General features: G+C 47.4%; 2 protein-coding genes across 17 annotated transcripts in view; both read right to left on the minus strand.

Annotated features, from left to right (window-relative positions):
• RIMBP2 (RIMS binding protein 2) overlaps window positions 1-26,243 on the minus strand; it is a 354,432-nt gene that overhangs the window by 300,826 nt on the left and 27,363 nt on the right. For 15 of the 16 annotated variants that reach the window (XR_015057048.1, XM_085876872.1, XM_085876874.1 and 12 more), the window contains exon 2: window positions 15,057-15,150. The gene's annotated coding sequence lies outside the window, so the exon portion shown is untranslated. Of the gene's footprint in view, window positions 1-3,903; window positions 4,023-15,056; window positions 15,151-26,243 lie in introns of those variants that run through there. The other variant, XM_085876871.1, reaches the window with a different exon arrangement.
• LOC147027453 (uncharacterized) lies at window positions 15,454-25,661 on the minus strand. Its single transcript, XM_085876473.1, has 2 exons — window positions 25,471-25,661; window positions 15,454-21,260 (listed from the first exon to the last, which is right to left on the minus strand). The coding sequence occupies exon 2, from the start codon at window positions 20,588-20,590 to the stop codon at window positions 17,711-17,713; it is 2,880 nt and encodes a 959-aa protein (XP_085732599.1). The 5' UTR covers window positions 20,591-21,260; window positions 25,471-25,661; the 3' UTR covers window positions 15,454-17,710.

A 26,243-nucleotide genomic window follows, 5' to 3' on the forward strand; every position in this document is an offset into this window, starting at 1 on the left:
GTCTGTCAAGACATTATCGAGCGCCTCGAGGACGATCCAGACCTGCTCAGGAGAGTCATTACTAGCGATGAATCGTGGATATTCGAATACGATCCCGAGACCAAGCAGCAGAGCTGTCAGTGAAAAAGTCTGGCATCACCAAGACCAAAGAAAGCAAGGATGTCGAAGTCGAAGGTCAAGCTGATGCCCATCGTGTTTTTTGACATCAAGGGCATCGTCCACTTCGAGTTTCTACCATAGGGTCAAACAGTGAATCAATACGTGCACAAGGAGTTCCTCTGGCGCCTCATGAGATCAGTCTGGGACAAGAGGAGGGATCTGTGAGAACAACGCCGCTGCTCACAGTGCCCTGAGCATTTGACAATTTCTGGTGGAGAGGAACATGCCAACGTTTGAGCAACCCCCGTATTCGCCAGAATTGGCACCTTGTGATTTTTTCCTATTACCCAAGCTCAAGAGGGTGATCAAGGGGACCCAATTTCCTGATGTGGAGGCCATCAAAAGGGCCGTGACAAAGGAGCTCCGGAGGATTCCAGAAGAAACCTTCCGGGGGTGCATCAAAGGGTGTAAGAAGAGGATGGACAAGTACGTGAGACTGGAGGGAAACTATTTTGAAGGGGACAAGCTGTGATTTCAATATATTTTTTGGAATTATATTTCTGTGAAGTCAGTTCCGTTAGTTTTTAGACGTACCTCAAATATATATGTATATATATATATATATATATATATATATATATATATATATATATATATATATATATATATATATATATATATATATATATATATATTGTTACGGCTGTGGAAATACGCAAACCACCATTCAGGTCCCGTAGGTGAGATAACTCTAAGTACATGTGTAGTTAGCCCCAAACCCATTGTTTAGAGGGAATTTATGTGATTCATTCGGGCTGCGACGCTTTGAGTTAGGCGTTTTTCTGTTCTATCTTTATTTTGAATCAACCGCCATAACCATCAAACCACCACTGATAAACCCTCCACCACCCTCACCTCTCTCCTTCTACGGCCATTCCCACATCACCTGTGAGCACTGAGCGTCGGGCTGTCTTGGGCTCGTTCAAGCTATACGCACCGAGCCGCGAGTGCAAATAGCGGCCTTTCCAAGGGAAAATTCGGATCAAGAATGCTACACGCCCACTTCTGATCCGTCCAATCAGCAAGCGCGGAGCGGCTTGGCCCCGCCTCCAGGCACGTCCGTGTGAAATCGAAATATGCAAATTGTAGGATCAGGGGAGGTTCACGCCCACTTTTCCTCTGTCCAATGGGCGAGCGTGGCTCCGCCCCCGAGCTCATCCTGATCCGGAAATTTGCATATGGGTTCTCCTGCCGGCCTATAAAACGCTGAGCGCACGGCGGAGTGTGGCAGAGTCAGTTTTGGTGGCAGAGAGTGGAGTCAGGAGGCGAAGGCGTCGAGTTGGGTTCTGCAGTCAGCTGAGGAGAGTTGTGGCAAGAGGCCAAGGAGCTCGGGTCCGAGGCGAGAAGGACGGCGGTCGGCGACGAGGTCGCGGCGGGAGATCGCTCGCCGCGGGACCCAAGCCAGCCAGCCATTCTCCCTCCCCCAGAGCATCAACAATTCCCCCTTTTCCCCCGCGCTGAGATAGTGCAACAAGGGGGCCCCGTTCCCACCCCACTCCAAACGTCGTGCCAACGAAACCCGCGAAGGAGCACGGAGTCGGGGCACAGCCACGCAGCCACGTCTGCGGCTCGTCCGCCAACGCGCCACGAGGACGCGGGTAGGACCCACCCGGTCTCGCGGACCTGGCCGCTCCTTCAGGTCCTGCGTGTTATGACATATTAGGTGATGGCCCCATTGGCCCATATTTGTACATTTGACTTATTTAAACATTCATCAATTGCATTAACCAGGTGTCTGGATTCAAACCATTGGCCTGGTTGCTTCAAATTGTGTTTCCAAGCTTTTGCCCTCGTTTTACAATTTGCTGTACGATGTGTTAAAATGTAATATCAACAAGCCAGTCTGGCCTTGCCACAGAGCAGCGTCTGCAGGCTGTTATGAATTCCAGTGGAGTGTCAACAAGTCTTAGAGAGCTACAAAGGATTTGCTCCTGTTTATGAATATGTGCCGGCGCTTTCTTGCTGTCTGAAGCGTGAGAAAGGAGCTGTTTACTGCTAATTCTCCCCGAGGGCTGCAGGGAGGGGGGAAAAGCCCACTTGCATCTTTGTTTCTTTCTTTGCTTGCTTTTCTCCGCCTAGGAATAGGTTTTATATATGAAACCTTTGGAGTGTAACCTTTAGTGTCGTACAGGTTCTGACTGCTGTGGTTGGTCCCTGTGCCACCTCCGCTTGCAAGTGTGCTTTGCAACTTCAATAAACCGTATATTCGAGAATCCTCAGTTGACTCCCCTCAATTCTTGGCCAGGATTGGTGAGGGTCATCATCACACCGCGCACATATTGGCCTACAGGCCCGTCTGCCCCCTTGTCTATGAGGGTGGCCTCTTTCCTTTGCTTTTGAGTAAATGTGTGTCGGTGCCGTGTCTTGTAAAGTAGAACAGTGTAAGTGTTGCCGTGTGTACACGTATTCGGTTGTAACTCTGCGTCATTGTTTCTTTTGTTTTCCTCATATAGGTGCATTCTGACTGTTTGGCTGTGTTTGTGTGCTCTCAGTGTGTCACGTAATAAATGTGCATTGTGTGAACTGTTTTCCCGTTTGGCTTCGTCTTTTCTTTATTGACCCACCATCATGCTTCACGTAAAAGGGTTCGTAGTGGGCTTAAAACACCCGATAATTAATCGGAACCATCGAGGCCGGGGATAACACCGCTCGGTTATCCCGATAGCCCCGGAACGAACCGCTTAAGCAGTTCGTGTCCGGAGTCGGCCTGCGGCGAGGTACGATCGCCCGGTCGACCATCCGCGCAGGTACTTAGGTGGATCTAATTTGGCGAGCGACCCTATCCTGCGCGGGTGGGCAATTGGCATGGTCGTGGTGGGGTTACACCCCCACCCGTGACTGGCTCCTGGCGTTGTTCCGAGAGGGTCACAACGGAATTGTCTGTTCTGGTGGGCGAGGCGACCGCCATTCGACTTAGAGCGGCCGATCGCACGCCGGCGGGCGCAAATTCGCAACAATATATATATATATATATATATATATATATATATATATATATATATATATATATATATATATATATATATATATATATATATATATATATATATATACACACACACACACACACACACACACACACACACACACACATATATGTTGTTACAGGCCGGGGGGTCGGCCGCCAACTGACCGCTCTGAACGGAGCCGCAAGTCGAGTCGGCCCGACCGATCGCCCGGAAAACTCCGAGCGACGGGTCCTTGGACAAGAACCGAAATACGCCAATCGGCAGATCACGTGGGGTAGGGTCGATTGCCAATCTTCAATGTACCTAAATACCCACGTGATCAAACTACCGGGGTATTCCACCCTCGACGGATCTCGTACGGAACAAACCGCCGAGGCGAGCTTGTCCGTGCGCGATTCCGAGCGGCGTAATCGCCGAGAACCGTCGGTCCAAATGTCCCCCTATTACGGCCAACCAACGGCTTTCCAACTCCCAACACACGAAATGTTCAGTCAATGAGGGAATGGACGCAACGGAGCAGGTTTACATTCATACAAGGACATTTATTATAATAAAACACGTATGCAATTATACAAACAACAAAAGCACGACAAAAGAACTACAACCGTCCACTTATTATGTACAGTCATTTACACTTAACAGCAGTTCCTACTTATTAGACGGGCCCACGGACACGTACGCACACACATACATCCAAGAAATGGTGGCAAAGGCCTTTAATCACGAGCTCCAGCTCGGAGAACAGGTGAGCTGAAACTCAGAGCTTGACTCGAACCTTTCCACCTCGTGTGGTCTTCAACTTGTCCGGACCCGGGCTCCAGCGAGAGCGAGCTGGATCCAATCGCCGCGATCCTTCCCGAGCTCCCGCGAATCCTCCCGCGCCGGTGAGACAAGGCGCCGATCCTTCCTGTCGATCGTCGCTTCCCCGAGGATCCAACTGCAAGAAGAGGCCGATGCGTCGCACCAAGCCGGGAAACAAAATGGAGAACGAAAAGCGAAGAAGAACAAGAAGAAGAACAAGAAGAAGAAGAAGAACAAGAAGAAGAACAAGAAGAACAAGAAGAAGAACAAGAAGAAGAACAAGAAGAAGAAGAAGAACAAGAACAAGAAGAAGAACAAGAAGAAGAACAAGAAGAAGAACAAGAACAAGAACAAGAACAAGAACAAGAAGAAGAACAAGAAGAAGAAGAACAAGAAGAACAAGAAGAAGAAGAAGAAGAAGAACAAGAAGAAGAACAAGAAGAAGAACAAGAACAAGAAGAAGAACAAGAAGAAGAACGAGAAGAAGAACAAGAAGAAGAACAAGAAGAAGAACAAGAAGAAGAACAAGAAGAAGAACAAGAAGAAGAACAAGAAGAAGAACAAGAAGAAGAACAAGAAGAAGAACAAGAAGAAGAACAAGAAGAAGAACAAGAAGAAGAACAAGAAGAAGAACAAGAAGAAGAACAAGAAGAAGAACAAGAAGAAGAACAAGAAGAAGAAGAACAAGAAGAAGAAGAAGAACAAGAACAAGAAGAAGAACAAGAAGAAGAACAAGAAGAAGAAGAACAAGAAGAAGAAGAAGAACAAGAAGAAGAAGAACAAGAACAAGAAGAAGAACAAGAACAAGAACAAGAACAAGAACAAGAACAAGAACAAGAACAAGAACAAGAACAAGAACAAGAACAAGAAGAAGAACAAGAACAAGAAGAAGAACAAGAACAAGAAGAAGAAGAAGAAGAAGAGAGAGAAGAAGAACAAGAAGAAGAACAAGAAGAAGAACAAGAAGAAGAACAAGAAGAAGAACAAGAAGAAGAACAAGTAGAAGAACAAGAAGAAGAACAAGAAGAAGAACAAGAAGAAGAACAAGAAGAAGAACAAGAAGAAGAACAAGAAGAAGAACAAGAAGAAGAACAAGAAGAAGAACAAGAAGAAGAACAAGAAGAAGAAGAACAAGAAGAAGAAGAAGAACAAGAACAAGAAGAAGAACAAGAAGAAGAACAAGAAGAAGAAGAACAAGAAGAAGAAGAAGAACAAGAAGAAGAAGAACAAGAACAAGAACAAGAACAAGAACAAGAACAAGAACAAGAACAAGAACAAGAACAAGAACAAGAACAAGAACAAGAACAAGAACAAGAACAAGAAGAAGAACAAGAACAAGAACAAGAACAAGAACAAGAACAAGAACAAGAACAAGAACAAGAACAAGAACAAGAACAAGAACAAGAACAAGAACAAGAACAAGAACAAGAACAAGAACAAGAACAAGAACAAGAACAAGAACAAGAACAAGAACAAGAACAAGAACAAGAACAAGAACAAGAACAAGAACAAGAACAAGAACAAGAACAAGAAGAAGAAGAAGAAGAAGAAGAAGAAGAAGAAGAAGAAGAAGAAGAAGAAGAAGAAGAAGAAGAAGAAGAAGAAGAAGAAGAAGAAGAAGAAGAAGAAGAAGAAGAAGAAGAAGCCTCCACTCGCAGCTCGAGCCGAACAACTGGCTCAAGTTCCTTCCAAAACAAAGCAGCAGCCGAAGCTCACTGAGCCAGCCGAAGCAAAAAGCTTCCGAAGGCCTCAAGCCAAGCAAGCCAAGCAGGACCCGATGGCCTGCTGAACGACTGCTCTCTCCGAAGCAAGAAAAAGCTTACTCCTTCCACGGGACTCAGCACACGAACTCTGCACACGGGACTCAGAACGGGACTCTTCACGAACTCTGCCACGGGACTCCCACGAACTCAGCCCTACCACGGGACTCTTTTCGAACAAAGAAAAGATGTCCTATTTATCTTTTGCACCCCCTCCCCCGCACCCGGCGTGACTCATGGCCTCGTGATCCACCCCCCCCCCCCACTCAACCACGCGTGGGAGGGAGTTGTTGACGTCACCGCAGGGTTCTTCTTCCTCTTCGCAGAAGAGGGGGAGGGACGTCTCCATTGTTCGCTCCCTTACTATTAAATCGATCCGCAGCGCATCTAAATCGATTTCAAAACATTTAAACAATGGAAGGTGAGCTATCTTGGGAACATGCACTTATGGACATAGCTGACTAAGGGAACCTGTATGTTGTGTGCAATTGAATTCCAAATTCGTAACACTACCCCTCCCCTTTTTACAGACTTGTCCCGGAGTCGACAAATTTTCGTGTGACGAGCATGTGTAAGTTTTCCCCGAGTACGTTCTACCTTCGGATCCCTGAGTGCGACATTTCTTTATACGTGTCCCAAAAATAATAACCTAATGCGCTGCATAACTAACTAAACAAACTCTCACAGAGTCATTCGGACAACTTAGCTTAAATTGCCGGCGCTAAAACAAACATGCAGGTGGGGTTCCACGTATTTACAATCTTAACTTATCTATTACATTACACTAACCATGGCCAAGGACTTGTGATCTGTGAAAGGGGAAAGGCAAAAGTCATAGCAAAGTCTTTGGTGCAGGGGAATGGATGGAGATGGTCGCAAAACACAAAAAAATGGACTGGATGCACAGGCTGCATGCAGGGCAGTCCTCACAAAACTGGATGGTCCTGGCGCGCATGGTGATGGATGGACACAGGGGCAAACGCAAACAAGGGCGAGCAGGCATGGGGTCATGGCAGAGGCAGGCAACTAGGCATGGCAAGGTAAGCCGATGCAGAACAGGCAGCTGCAGCACAACAGGCCGTCAGGTGAAGCTGGCCGGCCTCTGGTGTGGTTCCATCAGGTCTGGAGGGAGTGCGGTGGTGCCGGCTGCTCTGAAGGCGGGCTCGGACCTAGCCTACTGTCTCCCCCCACTCTATCGCCTTTGCCTGTCTGTCCATACCCGCTCCCTTCATTTGCCACAAAAACAACAAAATTTAGCCCCTCTTTATTTTTATTTCCCTTTTATAATTGTCTCCCTAACCCCCTTTATTGTCTTTGTCCGGCTAACTTATCCTGTCAACCTAGTCTACTGCCAACCCCTACGTTCCCTCTCTGGAGGGGAATAGGGAGAGACTAACGTCCTATCTCGAGGCCCAACAAAGCCTCAGAATGGCCTCCTCAGAGTTCAGCGATCTACCAAGGTGAGTCCAGCGGCCTACAACGAGCGAAAGGGTACATCTCCTATCTACCCTAACATTCATTAACCTGAAACTACCCCGGGGCTTTCCAAAAACGTCTCACACTTTAAAACTATCGGTTCTAAAAACCATGATTCCCGTCGCCTGTGTTGGTGTCCATTATAAGTTTGGGCCTTGCCCTCAAATTTTCATACGTGCCCTCGCACAATTTCCTGGCTGGGCAGCGTGGCTCAACTGGCAGAAACTCCCCCTCTGCCGAACTCTAACCATGGCACCCCCAGGCCCGCAGGCTGCCTCCGAGCCTAGCTGCTCCCTACAACGCGGGGGGTTGCCCTCTCTGGCATTGCCCCCGTCCGATGCCCACGTGGCGTGTTGATGCCCCGGGTCCCTTTCCGAGGGTCGCCCGTGCCCACTACACTGCCCCCGTGGCATTCTGGCGCTACGGGTCTCGTTTCCGACGGGTCGCCCGTGCCCACTACACTATCCCGGCCCTCTTGGGCCCTTGGCCTACTCTGGCCGACTAGTCCGGTGCCTTGGGTGCCCACTAAACAAATACTCAACTTTCCACAGCCACGCTCCCAGCCGGTCCATGGACTCTTGCACCCCTCCAAACGGGTTTCATGCCTTCTCTCGACACCAACAACAAAACGACCTCCTGTTAGTTAATTTGAATAACCCACTAGCTCACATTAAACTGACCCCGGAGTCACTTGGGTGGGAATCACTCCTCCCCCCAACCAGTCATTCGCACCATGCATACCACATTCACTCCACTCGCACACTTGGGCCCACTGTCCTACACTCATTCCTCACACACTTTCCATTTCGCAACTCACACCAACACTCCACACTGCCATCCTTCTAACTAAATCCCCTGACTAACTCGTGCTCCCTCATCATCCCTTAAAACTCATGCACGTTCCATTTACTCTACGTCGCTAAGCTACGTCTCCACTACACATTTCCAGTATGTCCGTGTCTCCAAAAATCAAAAAATTCCATTTCCTAAATCTAAACTAAAATCCCTCTAACTAATCCATTCCACGGGCTCCATGAGGTACAACCCATATCCCCATGAAGCCGGTCTCACTGACTAACCCATCCTCCTAACTAGTACTTCCTGTGCCCCCAAACAAGGGGGTCTTCCACCCCTTGCCTGGGAATCCTGTTCACCCGAAGCGAGGCTTGCTTTTCTCAACTCTTTTTTTTTTTATAATGTGCAACACCAGCGTGGCAGTTCACAGCCGCGCTCTTTTTCCGTGAAGTCACAGCAGCTGCTTGCGCCCTGCGCATCTCGTGCCTCTTGGACGGTACCGTCAGGCAGGAATTGCCTTCTGCCAGATTCCAAACACACGTGCAGCCATAACGTCACTCTGCGCATCTCAAAGCAAGCCCCGCGTTTTGAGGGGTTCCCCACACGAACACATGTGCTCTGCTCGTCGGAGCTTTACAAACACGCTCGCGTGGAGAACCCATCCGGTCCAAATTCCGAATCCAGCCTAGCTTCTGTCCATCCGCGGGATCGGCTAACATCCACCGCTGATGTTTTCGGACCGGGTTTCACCTGCGCAGCCACGCACGTGGCGGCCTTGTGCGTAGCACAGCACGGACCCCGCGCTCGCTGCTGTTCAAACCCGGCATGGTTCCCAATCCAGCTACGGCCGCTACCCGGCCTTTGTCCCTCTGTCGCCATCGTCGTCTGCATTTAATCCACGCACACCTGCGTGTCACGACGCTCATACACCACTCCATTACATTCACACTGGGAGACGCGTCTGCGTGCTCCCGCATGCCCACCGTCATCTCCCTTACATACAGCGACCTCACACACGCTGTTCCTCTCACACTCGGCCGCTCACTCGCACACGCGGTGCCTCATCCACACACTGCGTGCTGGGAAGCACGCACTTTGGCACACTCGCCACCATACCACTCACACACGGGGTCGTACTTACACCTTTCACCACATACACCGGGACCATCGCACTGGGGATTAGTGCCACCACAAGGGGTTCCGGGGCCTCTATACCCCCCCCAAGCTCCTCGTGCACCTGTCTACAGTACTCGTCCCCTCAACTATGTGAAGCTCGACCGGACCCGCCTGGTCGTGATCCGCCTCAAGGGGGCATATTCCCTCCCCTCGTTCCTGAAGGTGGCTATCCAGCTGCTTGCACCAGGTCACGAAACATTCTGCCAGCTCGACCCCCTTGTCCTCCACCAACTCCTTGTGTGTGTACTCGTCCTTAACCCCATCCAATTCACCCTCTATCTCCCGTGTCTCTGCCAACTCAGTCACCTCTTCACCCATTACCTCCCTTGTCTCCACTATTATTTCTGCCATCTCCACGTGTCTCTTACACGACGCAGTCACCACATTTACTTTTTCCCTCTGTGTCACCGTCACTTCCTCCGTCACCTTTACGAGTCTCGTTTTACACGTCCCCCAAATTATTTTGTCTTCACCCGCCGGGCCGACACAGTCCACACTCCCCCTCAGCTCGTTCGCTCCAGCACGTGGCGCCGCCATTATGCCCGCCTGCAGGCATCGCCCCACGCGCTGCATCTCACCCCGCAGCGTTTGCACATTCTCATCCATTTGTTGCGCATTCCTTTCCATTTTTTTATTCATTTCCGCCAGCATTGCGAATAACTGGGCCTTGTCAAATGTACTCGGCTGAGCCGATTCGGCAAGGATCGGGGGGGGGGGGATTTTGATGGAGGAAGGGAGGGGGGTATCATCCACCGCGGCCTCTGCCGCTGCGCCCATTTCGGGTTCTGGGTTCGATTGTGGGGGTAATTGCTCCTGCACAATGAGCATTTCATCCTGAGTCAAAGATTCTAACATTTCCAAATCCATTCCTAATCCCTCCTGCCCATGCTCGCCTTGGCTGAACATTTTGCGTGCTGGGAATAAAATTTATAACGCTCGTAATTTGGGGACCCGGGGGTGGGGGGGGATTTGCTCCGTATACCCCTGATCCGACTCCGTGAATTTTGCTACGGAGGCGGAGGGGGCGGAATCGCACTCCTGACAACCAATTGTTACTGACCGGGGGTCAGCCGCCAACCGACCAACAATTGTTACAGGCCGGGGGATCGGCCTCCAACCGACCGCTCTGAACGGAGCCGCAAGTCGAGTCGGCCCGACCGATCACCCGGAATATAGATCGCCGCATGGATAACTCCGAGCGACGGGTCCTTGTACAAGAACCGAAATACGCCAATCGGCATATCACATGAGGTAGGGTCGATTGCCAATCTTCAATTTACCTAAATACCCACGTGATCCAACTACCGGGGTATTCCACCCTAAATACTGTTCCCCAGTAATTAAACCACGTGATTAATTCAGTAACCCAATTAACCCATAGACGAGTGGACCCAAGGTAACGCGGTTGAGGAGGAGGAGGAGGAGGAGGAGGAGGAGGAGGAGATGACAATTTGAAAACCCCTCCCATTGACAGTCAGACATCGAGGTCACATGGGCTGAGCAGACCAATCACAGCAATGATGTAAATGTGAGGATAATGAGGAGGAGGAGGAGGAGGAGGAGGAGGAGGAGGAGGAGGAGGAGGAGGAGATAACAATTTGAAAACCCCTCCTATTGACAGAGTCAAACGTCAGTGGAATAAAAAAAAAGAAAACCCCTCCTTTACTCTGGTATTGAACTTAGCCCGGAGATGGTCTTTGTGGATCTTGGAATCGAGGCGCTTCTATTTGCACGTTTGGATGTGCACAAAATAGTGCCAAGTCACTTCTCTCGTCGTGCGACAAATGTAAGCCAGGCAATCCGCGAGCGGCACTCAACACCGAGGCTTAGAGACCCAATGCAGCTGCTTCATGCATCGATCGTCCTCACCGACCCGCTATTTGATATACACGAGGCTCGGGGTCCGTCCCTCATGACCCAACCAAGAGCCAAAGGCCAGAGTCTTGCTTCACCACGAGAATCAATTCGCCTCAGCCCAAATATGAGAACCGTCCCGTCGTCTTTATGCGTCGAAGGAAAGCCAGCTGTAAAGCCCTGTTCTTACAGGCCATCTCCTAACTATGTTCTTTCTTGACCATATTCATCCTGCACTCTGCACTCGTGCCTTCCTCACACTGACCTCGTGTGTGCGCTTTCCCGATCTCTCATCTGTTCGTACTGGCAAACCACCTTAGACCCCGATTTTTCTAATGTCATGAACAAACTTTTGGAGATCACAGGTGATGATGGTTGTGGTGAAGTTTCAACAGAATTGTGTGTAGTTTCTGAGAAAAAATTAAATACCTCCTTTGGGGGCAACCCCCCCCTCACCTTCCCTGTAAATCCCTAGAAGCCAGAAAAAATTAATAGTGTGAACAAGCTTTGGTACATCATGGGTAATGAAGGTTGTAGTCAAGTGTAATTGGAGTAGTGCATGTGTTGTTTCGGATAAGAAAGCAAATACCTCGTTTTGGGGGGGGGGAATCCTCGCCCCCCCCCCCGTTAACTCCCTCCATACACCCCCTCAGACCCCAGCCGTTTTAATGCAGTGAACAAACTTTGGTACACCATGGGTGATGGTTATGGTCAAGTTTCATCAGAATTGCCTGTGTAGTTTGAGAAGAAAGCAAATACATATTTTGGGGGGCAACCCCGTAGAACCCCTGAAGGCCTGATTTTGTTAATGCCTTGAACAAATATTTGTGCAGACATGGTGATGAACGTTGTGGTAAACGTTCATCGAAATTGTACGTGTCGTTTCAGAGAAGAAGTTGCAAGTATCTGTGGACGGACGGACAGACGACGTGCGATCCCATAAGCTCCCCAGAACTACGTTCCAGGCGAGCTAAAAATCGGGCCCAAAGGGGACCTACGGGGGATTGCTTCAAAAATAGGTATTTGCTTTCTTCTCAGAAACGACACACACAATTCCAATGAAACTTGACCACAACCCTCATCACCCATGATATACCAAAGTTTGTTGACACCATTAAAAATAAATAAATAAATGGTGGGTCTAAGGGGTCTACAGTGGTGTTGCCCCCTGAAATATGCATTTCTTTCTTCTGAGAAACTACACACACAATTCCAATTACACTTTCCTTCCACCTTTATCACCCCCTGATGTACTGGAGTTTGTTCAAGACATTAAAATAAATAAGTAAACAATAAATAAATAAACAAATCAGGATCTAAGGGGGTAGACGGGGAGGGGTGGTTTGCCCTCCCAAAATATGTATTTGCTTTCTTCTCCGAAACTGCAAAAATAATTTCAATGAAACTTCACCACATCATCCGTGATGTTCCAAACTTTGTCCGTGCTGTATAAAATATATATATATATACATACATATATATATATATATATATATATATATATATATATATATATATATATATATATATATATATATATATATATATATATATATATATATATATATATATATATATATATATGTATATATATATGTATATATATATATATATATACATACATATATATATATATATATATATATATATATATATATATATATATCTCGGGGTCGATGGGGATTTATGGGAGGGGTTGCCCCCTGCCCCCAACATAGGTATTTGCTGTAACATTGGGTCATTGGTACATTTTGTTGATTGCGTCCCATGTTGACTTCCTTCTCAGTATCATTATTCTACCAGGTGAGTGACCAGGGGTATTGCTCCTAGATGTTTATCGTACGAGGAAATAAAAAGTTGCTTCGCTGACAGGCACATTAAGAGAGCAGAGGGGGGAGAGGATGGAGGGGAGAGTGAAGAGGTGGAGGATTAATGAGAGGAGAGAGGGGAGGGAGAAGGAATGAAGGAGGGGTGACTAAGTGAGGACAGTGAGAAAGGGGGTGGGGAGAGTGAGGAAGGGGGAGGGGGAGAGTGAGGAAGGGGGAGGGGGAAAGAGGAGGGAAGAGAGGTAGGAGGCAGAGAGGTGGGAGGCAGACAGGTGGGAGCGGAGGGAGAGAGGGAAGCGAGAGAGAGGAGGGAGAGAAGAAAGGGGCAAAGGAGGGAAGAGCAAGGAAGGCAAGGAGAGTGATGAAATGGGGGGAGGAGGGGAGAGAGTAGGAAAGAGAGGTGGGACGCAAAGAGAGAGGAGGGAAGGGAGGGAGAGAGATGAAGAGAGGGGTAATCAAGAGAGGAGGGAGAGAAGAGAGTGGTGAAGGAGGGGAGAGTTATGAAATGGGGGAGGGGGGAGACGTCCAAAACATCAAACTATGTCCGAATTAGACAAATGAACTTTTTTTACGAGTATGAACTGCTGCTAATTTTAATTCTGGAGCTTATGTTTTGTAATTCGGCACAGTTGAAGAGATTCCAGAGGTGATGGCATGTGCGGAAATTAAATAAAGCCAAGAACGCTGGTGTCTCCGGGTGTTTCTAAGCATTGCAATGTTTCCAGCGATTCATAGCTATGATGAACATGCATTCGATAATATGAGTGAGGAAAGTGAAAACAAGCTCAAATGAGGTAAGATCCTCGTCCTCTTAATGATAACGTCATAAAAACGAATATGACGTCATTGTGATGTATCAGGTTTGCGATAAATTATCTGTGCTAATGCCCGGCTTGATTCCCGCAAACAAAATTCAAACAGCTTGCCTAGTTTCGGAGATAATGGTATAGGCGATTTCCATTAATGGTGATATTATGACGTCAACTTTTTTCGAGGAAGAATTTCCAAAATCGGAGATGGTTACTGCCTGCGCGTGGGCTTTCTGCATATACATGGCAAGTTTCACAAAGATCCGATGAAAACTCTGGGTTGTGAAACAAAAAATGTCAAAAAATAGGAATGACGTCATAAAAATTGATATGACATCATAGTGATGCATCATATGTGCGGCAATTCATCTCTGCTCATACCCTGTTCGATTCCTGCAAACAGAATTCAAAAAGCTTGCCTAGTTTAGGAGATAATTTTTAGGCGATTTTCATTAGCAGAGATATTTTGATGTCATAACTTTTTTTTCTAGGAGGAGTTTTCAAAATCGGAGATGGTTACTGTCTGCGCAGGGTATTTTTACATACATATGCCAAGTTTCAGGAAGTTTCGATGAAAACTGTAGGCTGTGAAACAAAAAAAGCCCACAAGAAGAAGATGAAGAACAACAACGTGAGTAAGACTTAGAGATCCTCCACGAGAATCTAAAAAACAAACTTTATCGTTAATAATTCATTGTGGCCTGTTCCAAATCAAGGCATGAATGAGCAGGCCAAACAAAATGGTGAATTAAGACCCCAACGAGGTAACCCAGGATGTGCCTTAAGACCCCATCGAGAGCAGTGACCAAGGATGATGCCTTGATAAAGGATATAATTAAATTAGGCCGTTAATTATCTTCAAAAGGGATGTTTTAACTAACGCAAACACCCATTTCTTAATTATGCACTTCCTTGGAGTTCCCTTAGTATGCATTCAAAGTTTCAGGCTGATGGTTTTGGAGTTATGGATGACACACACATTTATTGTGATAGTTTTCAATCCAGGTTTAAAATTAACTGGGTAATCTTCTAAGCAAATATGAAAAACAATAATTGACTGAAGTGCATCGACAGAATTTATGAATGTGCGGAGGGGGTAGTTGAGGGCTTTGGGTAGAGAGTGTGGGTTGGGTGGGGGGGGTGTTGAGGACTTGGGCTTGAGTTGAGGAAGGGTGAGTCAAGGACAGAGTTGGGGTGGGGGGGCAGAGAGTCAGGAGAGGGGGTGGGAGAGGCTTGGGGGAGGGGTGGGGTTGAGGACTTGTGGTTGGGTGGGGTTGGGGGGAGGGAGGTTGAGCACTTGAAGTCACATTTTACATTATGAAAATTTCCTGGGGTTCCCCTAGTTGTGAATAAATAAATCCGTTTTGCTCTGAAGAAGGGTTACCACCCGAAACATCAGTTTCTCCTTGCTTTCCACGACGGTTAGCATACCTCAATCAACGTTCTGTTTGATTTCATCCATCGTTCTATCTGTCCGCCGACACAGATTGACACCAGCCTTCATCAGCAAGACCAGTTCTTCATTCTGTAGGAGAGATAGTTTGGTTCAGACACCAACGTAAATAACTTCACTATTTCTTAGATTATCAAGCATAACCAAAAATATACTCGGGGTGTTTACAGGTGGTGTTGGCAATGAAATCTGCACATTCCCATGTCGATTTGACCTTATTAAGTTAGATCATTGTGTCACTTGACAGGGAAATATCAGGCAGGTCCGAAGCCATGTTGAGCCCTGAAGAGGGAGTCAAGTGCTGGATGTACAAGAGGTTTTTCAGCCAGAGGGTTGAAGTCTGGTAAAGTAGCAAACATATCTTATGCTTAATACAAAATGAACAGAGCTGTGAACAGAAATCGGTTCCTGTTACATGAGTGCAGCTCTATATATATTGTGACAAAATAATTTGACAGTAATTGACATAAATTTGCCAATGTATAAATCTTTCCACACGTCCTCAAAACCTCCGTTATTATTATCAACAAACTACCTTTTCTTCGACAGGTTTACAGAGTCCTGGCATCACCGTTGGCACGGTCTCAATGCGTTGCTAATTTCATTATACGATACATCAGGATATATGAGGGCACAGGTCGTCCCTTGAAGAAGGTTTCACAGGATGTGATGGAAATCTTTTTGGCCATAACCAAAAGCCAAACAGACATAACACAAAACAATGCAGAATAGAAGTAGAATGCAGTCAATGGAGGTGCTGAGCCACACCGTTCTAAGAACTCATGGTTCATTTGCAACATTATCCCCATGCTTTTTGGGAAAAAAACGCGGAATATTGTGATTGCCTTCCTCTGTCTGTCCGTTCATCCATCACGCTATGTAGTCCTAAAACGGTTGTGCAGAAATTCACCAAACTTGGTACTTATGATCACCACATGGCAAGAAGGTACGAGAGCAGTGACATTTTGGGCTCTGACCCCTGTGGTCAGGTCAAAAGGTCAAATCCCCAAAATTGCAATTATTGGCATATGTTAAAACATTATTTAATGAAACTTGGCATATACAATCAACATTGGGGGATGCGTGACATACTGTATAATGCATGAAATCACTCCAAGCTCCGAATGAGAAAACTATCGCACTTCCAAAAGCGATGTATACAGCGATTCGTAGCTACGATGAAGAGGCATTCGTTACCCAGGACCACTAGTTGTGAATAAATAAATCTGGTTTGCTCTGAAGAAGGGTTACCACCTAAAACACGTAACCAGGATACGCATTAAGACCTCACAGAGCGAGGTGGCCGAAGATCTCCTGATGAAAGATATTATTTAATAAGGCCATTAATTATCTTCAAAAGTGATGTTTTAATTAACCCAAACACCCAATTTTCACTCATGCACTTCCTTTGAGTTCCCTTAGTATGCATGCAAAGTTTCAGGCTGCTAGGATCCATGGTTTTGGAGTTATGGATGACACACACACACACACACACACACACACACACACACACACACACACACACACACACACACACACACACACACACACACACACACACACACACACACACACACACACACACACACACACACACACACACACACACACACACACAATTAGTGCTTGGCCCATATCAGCAATTCTTCGGGAATCGGCAGATTGAAGTCGGTGCAATTACCAACTGCAGTACGTTCTGCATACAACCCAAAAACCTTGAGTAACTTTCACCCTTATTTTGGGGGCATTTCATGAAACAAATGAAACCCATTCTGAATTTATGAAACTCAAATTATTCATGATTCGATTCACCATCTCATTTGCTCAAGGTCATCTGCCATCTGGTTGGAAATCAGCAAACATTACTGCCCTGCATAAGAAAGGTGCAAAACCAGATCCCTGCAACTACAGAACAATCAGCCTTCTCCCAATCATCAGCAAGGTTCTGGAATCCATCATCGCTTCAGACATTAAATCCTTCCCTTCTCCAATGGCTTGATTTCTGATCATCAATTTGGTTTCAGACCAGGTCACTCTACCCTGGATATGCTGCTTCTGCTCTCCCAACAATGGATGGAGGTCCTCAATGCCAGACATGAAATCAGAGCCATATCCCGAGACATATCACGTGCTTTTGACACGGTCTGACACCTGACACACACACACACACACACACACACACACACACACACACACACACACACACACACACACACACACACACACACACACACACACACACACACACACACACACACACACACACACACACACACACACACACACACACACAAGCATTTAAAGGCCATTTTCCCCGCTAAATCGGGGGTTAGCCTTGCGGGCCCCATGACAATCTTCTCCACTTTACCCTGTTTTCTGCATCTCCCTTTCTTAATCCCCTTGCCCACATTTCCTCTTCCACCACATTTAGCCAAGTTTTTCTCGGTCTTCCCCGTCCTCTACTTCCGACTACACTCATTTCCAACACTCCTCTCACCCAGTGACTTTCATCCTTCCTCAACACATGACCCAACCATCTCAACCTGTTTCTCTTCACAACCTCCATCACAGACTCTATTCCAATCATCTTCCGCAAGTCATCATTTGTCTTCCTCTCTCTCAACGATACTCCTCACATCCACCGAACCATTCGCATTTCCACCCTTTCCAGCCTTTGTTGCTGCTCCATGTTCAGTACCCATGTCTCACTCCCATAAATCATCGTACTCCTCACACATGTAGCATACACCTTTCCCTTCAGCTTCAACGACACTCCCCTCTTTGTCAGCACGCCACTCAGTTCCCGCAACTTCTTCCATGCACATCTCACTCTAGCAACCGTCGAAGAGTCTGATCCACCTTCTCCATTCAGCATGTCTCCGAGATAGCAAAATGTTTTCACCCCTTCCAGCTTCACACCATCTCCAATATCCAACTCAACAATTCCTTCATCTGCTGCTCCCTCGATGCACACCTTACACTTGAATGTCGCTGCCACACTGGTTAATGACCCTCTCACCCCACTACATTTTCGATGAACCCATGCAGCACACATTGTACACTGAATGGAGTTCACTCCGACACCCTTCCTGCACACAGCACACGGCCACTTCCCAGTCCTTTCCACCTCACCACATGCTTTACCACTTGCCATCACCTTCGTCTTTCCGATATTCACCTTCAAACCTTTTGCCTCCATACATTCCTTCCACTTGTTCATCTTCTCCTTCAGTCCATCCAGACTCTCTGCAATCAACACCAGATCATCTGCATACAGCAGCTCCCACGGTAAACCCTCCTTTACCCTCCGAGCCAGCACCTCCATCACAACTACAAATAGAAGTGGACTTAGTACCGACCCCTGGTGCACTCCTACCCTCACCTCAAACTCACCACTGTTCCCATCCTTCGTCCTTACAGCTGTGCGTGCTCTCTTGTACATGGCCATCACAAATCTGATCAACCATTCCTCCACTCCTAACTTCCTCAATGCCCATGTCATTACTTCGTGTGGAACCCTATCAAATGCTTTCTCCAGATCAACAAACCCAAAAAACAACTTCTTCCTCTTCTCCATGTACTTCTCCTGCAACTGCCTTACAATAAAAATCACATCTGTCGTTCCTCTTCCTGGCATAAATCCAAACTGCATTTCGTCAATCTTTACCTTCTTCCTTATCCTCTTCTCCAACACCCTTTCCAATACCTTCATTCCATGCTCCAATAACTTTATTGCTCTATAGGAGCCACAGTCCAGAGGGTCACCTCTCCCCTTGTACAGAGGGACGAGGGTACTCAGTTCCCAATCCACTGGAATGCGGCCGCCTTTCACCACCAGATTACAGATCTCTGTCATTCTCTTCACACCCCAACTTCCCGCTGCCTTCAACATATCTCCCACAACTCCCGTCGGCCCTCCTGCTTTTCTACTCTTCATTGCTCTTATGGCTTCCTCAACTTCCTTCTCAGTTATCTTCTCTGCTGGTCCTAAAACTGGGTTACTCTCGATGTTTCTATCCCATTCATTTTCTACATTCAACAGCCTTTGCATATATCTCTTACATCTTCCTTTAATTCCATCTGAATCCACAACAATTTGTCCCACTTCATCCTTCAAGCAACTCACCCCCGTCACATCAAATCTCTCTCTCACTATCTGCTTTGCAATCCTGAATACCGCTCTCTTACCCTCCTCCGAATCCAAGCGTTCTCCAAACATTTTCCTATGGGGCTCCTGTGCCTTTGCAACCTCTTTCTTTGCAGCCTTCTTGGCTTCCTTATAACTTTCATGTGCTGCCTCTTCTTCCACCGTATCCTTTGCCTTTTGCCATTCCTTGAACTTCTTCCTCTTCTCTTCAATCGTCTTTCCAACTTCATCATCCCACCACCATGTTTCCAAGTGCCTCGGTGGTCCTTTTGTCCATCCACATACCTCACCAATGGCTCCCAATAGACTATCTTTCATTGACATCCAACCACTTTCAAGCTCAACCACATCATCTTCAACCATACTCAGCCTCTCTCTTAATGCTTCCTTCACTGTCGCCTCTTTCAACCTCCACACCTTCATCCTCGGTTGGTACTTCACCCGCCGAATTCTCCGCGCACCTTTCACCCTTATATCGCAGACAACCAAGTGGTGCTGCGAAACAGTCTCCTCCCCTGGGATCACCTTTGTGTCCCGAAGGTTTCCCCTATCTCGCCGACGCACCATCAGGTAGTCAATGGTTGTCGTCAACCCACCTGACGTGTATGTAATAAGCTTATTATTCGCTTTCTGGAATTGAGTATTACAGATCAACAAATCAGCTCCATCAGCAAACTCCAAGATTCTTTCACCTTCTCCATTTCTCACACCATATCCATAACCCCCATGGACTCCCTCAAAACCGTCTGGACTCCTTCCCACATGTCCATTCAAGTCTCCTCCAACCACAACAACTTCTTCATCTTTCACATTTTCCATCAAGTTCTCCATCGCACACCAGAACATGTTCTTCTCTTCATCTCTTCGACCGACCTGCGGGGCATATCCCGAAATGACGTTCACCAAGAGATTTCCGATCACGATTCTCACCATCATCAACCTTTCACTCACTCTAGTCACACTCACTACACTGTCTACAAAATCCTCAGAAAACATGACACCAACACCATGCATGCCTTCTGGGCACCCTTGCCACATAAACTTGTACTTCTGCCCCTGCCAACCCTTCACCATTCTCACACCACTTCCCTTCCACCGTGTCTCCTGCACACAACATATGTCCACTCTTCTTCTGACCAATGTTTCAACCACTTCTCCAGATCTCCCTGTCATTGTCCCTACATTCCATGTACCAAACCTCAGAAACCGATCTCCACTTGGGGAATCAGACGATTGGTCATCATAAATGGAAAAATTTCCTCCCTTGCTTCGATCGGGTTCCCCACCTTGAGTTTTAACGAGAGGGGGTAAGGACCCCCACGGGGTACTTCGGGCTGTACCCTGCCCATCGGTTGTACTCATCATGGTTTCCTTTTGAGGCGATGTTTTTATGGCCGGATGCCCTTCCTGACGCCAACCCTTTTAGTCGCCTTTTACGACACGCAGGGATACGGTGTACCTATTCTGACTGGGGTACACACCGGGAAGTCTGACACCTGCCCTGCTCACCAAACTCTCTTCCTATGGTATCCAAGGCCATCTCCACCCATGGCTCGCAGACTTCCTCTCCTGTCACAGCCAATGTGTGGCCCTAAATGGAGTTCTTTCATCCACTCTTCCTGTCCAGGCTGGAGTTCCTCAAGACAGTGTTCTGGGCTCTGTTCTCTTTCTGGTTTTAAACAATTATCTCTGACTCTGGAAAATCCACTTCACCTCTTTGCTGATGACTCCACCCTCTGCCATTACACGTCATCCTTCAAATCGGCAAGCAGCAGCCTTATCACTCTCTGCAGATCTGGATAAAATCACAAGCTTGTCAAACACGTGGAACATGTCTCTCAACCCTGACAAATCTCACTCTCATTATGTGTCTCCAAAAAGACCATCTGGACCCCCCCCATCTACTTTCCCACCATTCCTCTTAAAGAAGTCCTTTCATTCAAGCTTCTGAGTCTCACTATCTGCCATGGTCTTTCCTGGGAAAGCCACATTTCCAACCTGGCCTCCAAAGCCAGTCACCGACTTGGCATCCTTCCTTTTTTTTTTTTTTTTTTTTTTTGTATACCTTGGTCGAGGCTCGTATGAGAGCTAACACACAACTCACAGCAATGAGGCATGAGACAAGAGGGGCGGGAGTGGAAGGGACAAAACATTGGGGAACAGACACAGGTGAAATGTGGAAGGGAGAGGGATGGGGATGGGACGGGGAACATGGCGAGGGGAAGATGGACATTAAAGGGACTTTCAGGAAGGAAAGCAGGAGAATTGAAGGAAGTGGGCTTTGGGTGGATTATCGGGGTAGAAAAGATCGAGGATTTGGATGGGGGAAGATAAGAGGTGGTGGTGAACAGCTGTTTTGAAAGCCTGGAGGGAAGAATGGGAAAGAATAGAGTGAGGAAGTTTATTCCAAAGGCGGGAAAAAAGAGGAATGAAAGAGTGAAGATGAGCAGTGATTCGTGATTTTGGTAGTTTTACCAGAAGGGGGTTGTTGGCGGACCTTGAGCGCCCTGTGGAAATGTGGTGGGGACAAATCGCAGAGAGAGCAGGGGGGGCAAGGCTGGAGAGGAGTCGGTAGAAGACAGAAAGACCACCGACCAACCTGCGGTGATTGAGTGAGAGGCCCAAAGACTCAGCTTCATTGCCGGAGATGCCAATGATCTTAAAAGCCCTGGTTTCGACAGCGTGAAGTCGAGAAAGGTGGGAGGCAGGAGCACCAGCCCAGAGGGGAGAGCAGTACTCCATCAGGCTACGGACAAAAGCTTTGTAAGTGGTCAGGAGCTCAAGAGGGCCGAGGAAGGGCTTTGCACGACGGAGGATTCCCAGTCGGCGACTGGCTTTTGAGGCAAGGTTGGAAATGTGACTTTCCCAGGAAAGGTCATGGCAGATAGTGAGACCCAGAAGCTTGAAAGAAAAGACTTCTTCCAGAGGATTGTTGAGAAAGTGGATGGGGGGGTTTTGTAAACGGTCCTTTCGAAGAGACATAGTGAGAGTGTGAGATTTGTCTGGATTGAAAGACATGTTCCACGTGTTGGACCAGTTTGTGATTTTATCCAGATCTGCAGTGAGCGAAGAAGCTGCTGCTTGCCGGTCTGAGGGATGACAGATGGTACGGCAGAGGGTGGAGTCATCGGCAAAGAGAAATAGAGGATTTTCCAGAGAGTCCGAGAGATCATTGATGAAAACCAGAAAAAGAACAGGGCCCAGAACGCTACCTTGAGGAACTCCAGCCTGCACAGGAAGAGGGGATGAAAGAACTCCATTTAGGGCCACACGTTGACTGCGACAGGAGAGGAAGTCTGCGAGCCATGAGTGGAGATGGCCTTGAATACCATGGGAAGAGAGTTTGGTGAGTAGGGCAGGGTGCCAGACTGTGTCAAAAGCACGTGATATGTCCAGGGATACGGCTCGGATTTCCTGTCTGGCATTGAGGACCTCAATCCATTGATGGGAGAGCAGTAGCAGCATATCTAGGGTAGAGTGACCTGGTCTGAAACCAAATTGATGATTGGAAATCAAGCCATTGGAGAAGAGGAAGGATTTCATGTCTGAAGCGATGATGGATTCCATAACCTTGCTGATGATTGGGAGAAGGCTGATTGGTCTATAGTTACAGGGATCTGTTTTTGCACCTTTTTTATGCAGGGCAGTGATGTTAGCAGATTTCCAAGCAGATGGCAGATGACCTTGGGAAAATGAGAGGGTGAATAGAACAGAGAGAGGGTGAGCAAGAGCAGAAGAGCAGGCTTTGAGGACACGTGGGCTGATGCCGTCTGGACCGGTTGCAGAATCTGACTCGAGGTTTGAAAGCAAGCTCTCCACCTTGTCAGGAGAAAAGGATACAGAGTCCAGGGACAGTTGGGTGCGACTGGGTAAAGTGGGTAGAGATAGTGATGGGTTTGGGACACAAGATTTAGCTGCAAACACCGAGTTTAGACATTCAGCTTTATCACGTGGAATCAGCAGTGCGGCCATTTGAGGTAAGGGAGGGGATGGAGGGGGAACATACACCAGAAACAGATTTGATTAAACGCCACCAGGATTTTGAGGAGGGAGAGAGGTTTGAGAGTTCAGACTTGAGATGAGAAAGATGTTGTTTTCTGGCTCTCCTGAGGGTAGCTACACACTTGTTCCGAGCTTTGTGGAAAGAACTGAGATTGCCCTCAGTTGGGTTTGCTTTCCATGAGGCAAAGGCAAGTTGTTTCAGGACAACTGCCTCGCCACAAGCTTCAGTAAACCAAGGGCGGGAGGAAGGGTAAGACAACTGAACACGAGAGGGGATAAATCTGTGCATGAGGGAGAGCAAGTTTCTTTGAAAGAATTCCCAGGATGAGTTGATGTTTGGAGAAAGTAGTGATAGGAGACCAGTCTGTAAGTTTGATGGCTGCTCGGAGACCCTGCCAGTCGGCTTGAGTGAAATGCCAGACTCGACGGCGGTGAGGTGGTTCTCTGATAACAGCCAGAGAGATGTCCACTTTAACAAGGACGTGGTCAGAAGAACCAATTGGAGCGAAGGAAGAGCAGCAGATATTGTCAGGGAAATTTGTCAAGATCAGATCCAGAAGAGATGGAGTACCATTGGTTGAGATCCGGGTCGGGAAGTTGACCGATTGAGTCAGTCCCAATGAGTCACAGAAAGCTTTTGCTGATGTCCCATGGCAGGTGAGAGAGGTACCCACACCTAGGCAACTGGCGTGATGACAATTGAAGTCGCCACATAAGAGGAAGAGAGAGTTTGGATGAGAAGATAGAAGATGGTCCATGTTTTCGGAGAGTGAGGTGTAGATGGAGTCATCACTGTTCGGTGGACGGTACAGTACACATATAAACATGAGGTGGGAGTGGAGGGGAAGCCGAAGCCAGAGGTATTCCTGGGGGTGTGGGGGAGTGAGAGCAGTGCATGGAGAGTGAGGAATAGAGTCTTTGATGAAGAGAGCAACACCTCCACCAGGACGAGGCTCAGGTCTGTCATACCGTAAGAGGGAGTAACCAGGGAGAGATACTTGGAGTCAGACACGTCTTGGGAGAGGAAAAGTTTCTGTTAGGCAGATAATGTCTGGTTTGTCAGTGGCAACCTGCATGGAAAGATCTGAAAGGTTTGAGCGAAGGCCCCGGATATTTGAGGTCCACACTTTTAATGAAGAGGTAGGGGAGGAGGCTTTGGGTGCAGGAGGTGGAGGGGGCGGGGAGGGTAGGACGAGGGACGAGGGGGGGAGGTAAGGAGGGTTGCTGAAGGAGTGTGGGGTATTGCAGAATAGCGAGGGAGGGGGTCGAATGAGGAAGAGAAAAGGTAGTGGGGTGCGGGGAGAGAGGGTGGGCAAGAGACAAGGAAGATGGCAGTTGAGGATTTGAGTAGGGGGAGCGAAGAGATGGAGGTGAGAGGGCAGTGGAGGGAGGCAGGTTGGTGGATGAGAGGGGGGCAACTTAGAGAAGGAAGAGTGAGGGGGATGAAAGGTGGGAGAACGCTGAGGGGGGAATTTTTGAAAGAGGTGAGAGGGAGGCTTAGAGGGAGAAGAGTGGGATGGTTGCTTTGAGAGTGAGAGTGAGGGGTGAGGGGGTGAGTTGGCACTGAAGTTGGAAAAAAAGAATGGTTGATGGAAAGCGAGCATCCATGGCAAACTGTGGTTTTTAAAAGTTTTAGGTCAGAGATGCGATTTAACACAATTCTTGATGGATGCAATGAAGGCGAATTCAGAGCATGGAGAGAAGAAGCGCTGTAATAGTTGGATTTTTTAGGCAAGGAATGAAGGAGAGGTCGAAATGAGAGCAGTCTGTTAAAATAGCAGAAGAGTAGTGCATTGTGAAACAGTAAAGAGTACCACATGTGTGAGAGAGGAAGATGAAGCATTATAAGATCGTTTTTGTTGTTAATATTAATGTATGAGAGAGTTCAACAGATTAGGTCATGGAAGTGTAAAAAAAAAAAAGAAATCGAGGAAGACGAGGAGGAAGTTAAGAGGAAGAAGAAGTAGCAGAATCGGGAGAAGTTGAGCGTGTTGTTGTTGTTGTTGTTGGGTATATATATATATATATATTTATTTATTTTTTTTGAGATAAGAAAGAGATTAGTTGGGAGAATGGGGGATGTTTGGAAAGTGGGGAAGATGAAAATTGAAGGTAATGGGGAGGATAGAAATTGAAGGAAATGGGGAGAAAAAACAAACAAACAAACAAAAAAAAAACGATCGAACACCAAGTGGAACCGGTAGGCCTCAAGCCTAGGACTAGGCCTCAAACACCAGGTACACCTTCCGTGCAAAGTCCTTCCTTGGCACACCTGAGCTCCTGACCACATGCAAGGCTTTCGTCCGAAGCCTGATGGAGTACTGCTCTCCCCTCTGGGCTGGTGCTCCGCCTCTCACCTTTCACGGCTTCACGCTTTTTGGGTCTCCCACTCTCTCACTGCAGGCAGGTCAGTGATCGTTCTGTCTTCTACAGTCTCCTCTCTGTCCTCGCCCCGCCCCGCCCCCACTCTGTCTGAGATATGTCCCCCCCTCCCCCCATATTTTCACAAGGCACTCAAGATCCGCCAGCAACTCCCTTCTGGTAAAACTACCAAAATCAAGAATCACTGCTCACCTTCATTCTTTCATTCCTCTTTTTTTTATAACCTTTGGAACAAACTCCCACACACTCTTCAATCTCACTCTTCCCCCCAGGTCTTTAAAACAGCTGTTCACCACCATCTCATCTTCCCCCAATCAAAGCCTCGATCTTTTCTACCCCCGCTAATCCATCCCAAACCCGCCTCCTTCAAATTCTCTGCTTTCCTTCCTGAAAGTTCCTGTCGTGTAAGGACCTGAAAGTCGCTGTCATGTCCATCTTGTTTACCCTGTGCCCCATCACTCTCCCTTCCACAGATCTCCTCATGTCTCTGTTCCCCACTGTTTTTTCCTTTCCCTCTCCCGCCCCTCTTGTCTCCTGCTCCCCTTGTGGTGTGCATTTGTGTTCGCTCTCATATAAGCCTCAACAATACATATATATATATATATATATATATATATATATATATATATATATA

The sequence above is a fragment of the Eptatretus burgeri genome, chromosome 4 (assembly GCF_056783735.1).
Source record: "Eptatretus burgeri isolate ZD-2024b chromosome 4, Ebu_testis_v1, whole genome shotgun sequence".
NCBI classification, from domain to species: Eukaryota; Metazoa; Chordata; class Myxini; order Myxiniformes; family Myxinidae; genus Eptatretus; species Eptatretus burgeri.

Coding starts and splice junctions, on each gene's coding strand:
- LOC147027453 (XM_085876473.1), bottom strand. CDS start 20,590: ATGATGAGTACAACCGATGGGCAGGGTACAGCCCGAAGTACCCCGTGG.